Genomic DNA, 2,997 nt, shown 5'->3' on the forward strand with positions numbered 1-2,997 from the left:
GGCAGCTGGATGGTCAGCATACAGAAAGGGTACTGTCTGCATGCTATTCATATTCCTCCAAGACTTAAACAAGTAACAGTTAGACTCTAACAATCCTGTATTTCTCCCTCCCCTGAAAGTTTCTGTATTTAGATGTCATGTAGATTTCTTTAAAATTCCAATATGAAGTTTGTAAAACATACTCTATCTATGTTTCGTCCATCATGTGTGTTTTCTTGTCTCGCCAGGTCAGTTCACTGGTGTGGCGGTTCCCTGATACGAGAGGAGTGGGTGCTGACTGACAGACAGTGCTTCTCCTCCTGGTAATTCCAGCACATCCCATCATTGTCAATTTTTTTTTTTTTTTTTTGTGTGAACCTCTAACAGTGAGTGCAAATGATTGAGACCACATGTATTCCTTTTTGTTCCACGTGGAATAATTATAACTTCTGTTTCTCTCCAGCATTCCAGACCTCAGCGAGTATCGGGTGTGGCTGGGAGTCTCTGACATTCGAGAGGGTGCTCCTGACTGGTCCAAGAGACAAGAAGTCAGTATAGCTCATGTGATATGTGGCCCTGATGGCTCCAGTTTAGCTCTCCTAAGGCTTTCTAAGTAAGTGTTTGGGGAAAAAAAAAGTCAATATGATATATTGATATATGTATATATATTTCTTGCTGTGTGATGATGAGGTTTTGTACTTTGTGTGTTCATTAAATATGTCCAGGCCTGCCCTTCCTGCAGACAATGTCCATACTATCCAGCTGCCTGTAGCTGGATGCTCCATTCCAGAGGGAACAATATGTAAAATGTATGGATGGGGAGAAACCAAAGGTACTAATATTCTGCACTGTGCTTCCACTTCAGCTGTTGCATACATGTCTGCTCTCTACGTCTTCTGGGAATGCAATATATAGCATTTATATTGCGTTTCTCATGCATGATTTTGCACTCCTTATATTAATGATATACAGTGGAAGTGAAAGGGACATTATCACATAGTCTTTAATAACCACACATTGTCTAACTTAGTATGCTAACCCTGGGTCAGTACTGCTGCTTGGATGGTTTGATTTACAAGGAAAATTAAAGTAGAATAATGTGTTTTAATAAAAGTAGAAATTTTGTCATTATTTCTTATTGAAGCATTCAGCTTTTATGAAGTTGTTTCAGAAAGTATGCTAAATTTGATCTAGCTTTACCCATGAGTTTTGCATATTTTACATTATGAGCTAATGTGGACTTAAAAAACTATGGTCCTACGGTGGCACATGAGTTGTGCACGTTGTAACAGAACCCAAAAGATAACGTGCAACTTTACACTCTTACAGGCACCGGCCACGATGATGTACTTAAAGCAGTGGACCTGCCTATTGTCAGTAATGATCGGTGCAGAGAGATGCACAGAGGGAACCTCCACATCCCCAACACCAAGATCTGCGCAGGAGGGAAGAGGAATGAGGGAGTGTGTGAGGTATGCGGTTTTCAGTTGTTCAGATTCTTCATTGATTAGATTGATTTCTCGATGAGCTGCTTTACCGTGTAGATGTGAGACTGTTGCAGCACCGACAGAGTTCTGCGCATGTTGGCAAACAAGAACAAGCTTAAAAACCTCAAGATAGTCATAATTGCTAGTGTGGCTCTTTGAGAATATTAGTGCCTTGATTCCACAGAGCACTTTCAAAGCCCAGTTTGATGTAAATCTCAAACAAATGTTGTTTAAATCCACGGCTTAGCGTTCAGTCTGTTGTAAACAGAGCAGCTGGAGACTGTTGTGCTGAATTTAATCAACTTCCAAAAATGATTTGTGGTTTGTAACTTTGGAGGAGAGGGTGCTGAAATGCATATTGTTTTTTGTTATTATTATTTATAAAAGCCAAAAAAGTATAAACAGTGATGATAGGTGTTTCTCAGCTACTGAGGCAGTGAAAATGTGTGATGTGCTTCTGCTTTTACAGAGGGATTACGGCGGTCCTCTTGTGTGTCAAGATGGTGATATTAGAGTTATTGTTGGAGTCAGCGTTCATGGCAGAGGTTGTGCTCGAGCCAACCAGCCTGGCATCTTCATTAATGTGCCCTTCTACACACAGTGGATTTACAAGGCTTTCAAGTTGTACCCGAACCCTGAGATCATCTAGGGACGACAGTAAAATAAATCACAATCAAGGGACTAAATCGAAACTTCCGCCTCTCTTCTTTAACTCAAGCAAGGCACTCAGGTCACTTGTTTTTTTTTTTTTTATGTTTTGTATACCTGTACCTGTATGGTTGTGCAGATGAAGAAGAAGGTTGGAGGATCCACCAAGGTTATGATGTAAGAATATTAATTATTGCATTGATTCTACTGTAAGAATCATAAATGATGACTATGAAAACTAATTTTCTAACCTATATATCTGATCAATCCAAGGCAAAATGTGAAGGTCTGGTTTGTTTGGTTTTTTTTTTTGTTTTTTTGTTTTTTTTAACTGGACATGGAAGTACACATGTAGAGGAATACAGTTTTAATAATAGCAAGGAGAATAAAAGGAATACATTTTATTTATGGAGTTTTAGTTAGGATTGGAACTGCGCTGGGTTTGTGGTATCTGTATTGTGGAAGAGTGATCCAAAGGGAGGGGTTAGTGACAGAAACGGCCTGCAACCCTGCCTTGTAAAGCTTTTTCGGGGTTTTTTTTTTTTTTAATGACACAAAAAGGCTGTTTATATGTAACAACAAAATTTATAGTCATATGCATTACTAAAACATTCTCTTGCATTGTGGCTGCTTCACATTTTGCCATGAGACTGAGTTGCAGACCTACAGGTGGAACTGAACAAAGGGAGCAACCAATGAGGGAAATGTTTCAGTACATAAGTTCAAACCTACATTTACAAAAGCATGTCTCTGACTGAGTTCAAAAGAGAACAGGAAAAACAAAGATTTGATTTTCAACAACTCATAATTTCCCCTTAAAGTTGTGTGTATGTGAATACTTTTGATTCCTGGCATTACTTGAATGATTTGAACACCAGATGCA

At 39.0% G+C, this 2,997-nt stretch overlaps 1 protein-coding gene across 1 annotated transcript in view; it reads left to right on the forward strand.

Moving 5' to 3' along the window:
- Positions 1-2,115, forward strand: part of hgfb (hepatocyte growth factor b) — a gene marked incomplete at both ends in the record, with an annotated part of 20,393 nt that extends 18,278 nt beyond the window's left edge. The window contains 6 exons of the mRNA XM_079250559.1: positions 1-29; positions 228-302; positions 443-592; positions 705-811; positions 1,309-1,451; positions 1,936-2,115. The exon at positions 1-29 is cut by the window's left edge and continues 77 nt beyond it. Of these exons, the coding sequence (XP_079106685.1) occupies positions 1-29; positions 228-302; positions 443-592; positions 705-811; positions 1,309-1,451; positions 1,936-2,115 (684 nt within the window). The remainder of the gene's footprint in view (positions 30-227; positions 303-442; positions 593-704; positions 812-1,308; positions 1,452-1,935) is intronic.
- Positions 2,116-2,997: the final 882 nt, after the last annotated feature.

The sequence above is a fragment of the Telmatherina bonti genome (assembly GCF_933228915.1).
Source record: "Telmatherina bonti genome assembly, chromosome: 2".
Lineage (NCBI taxonomy): Eukaryota > Metazoa > Chordata > Actinopteri > Atheriniformes > Telmatherinidae > Telmatherina > Telmatherina bonti.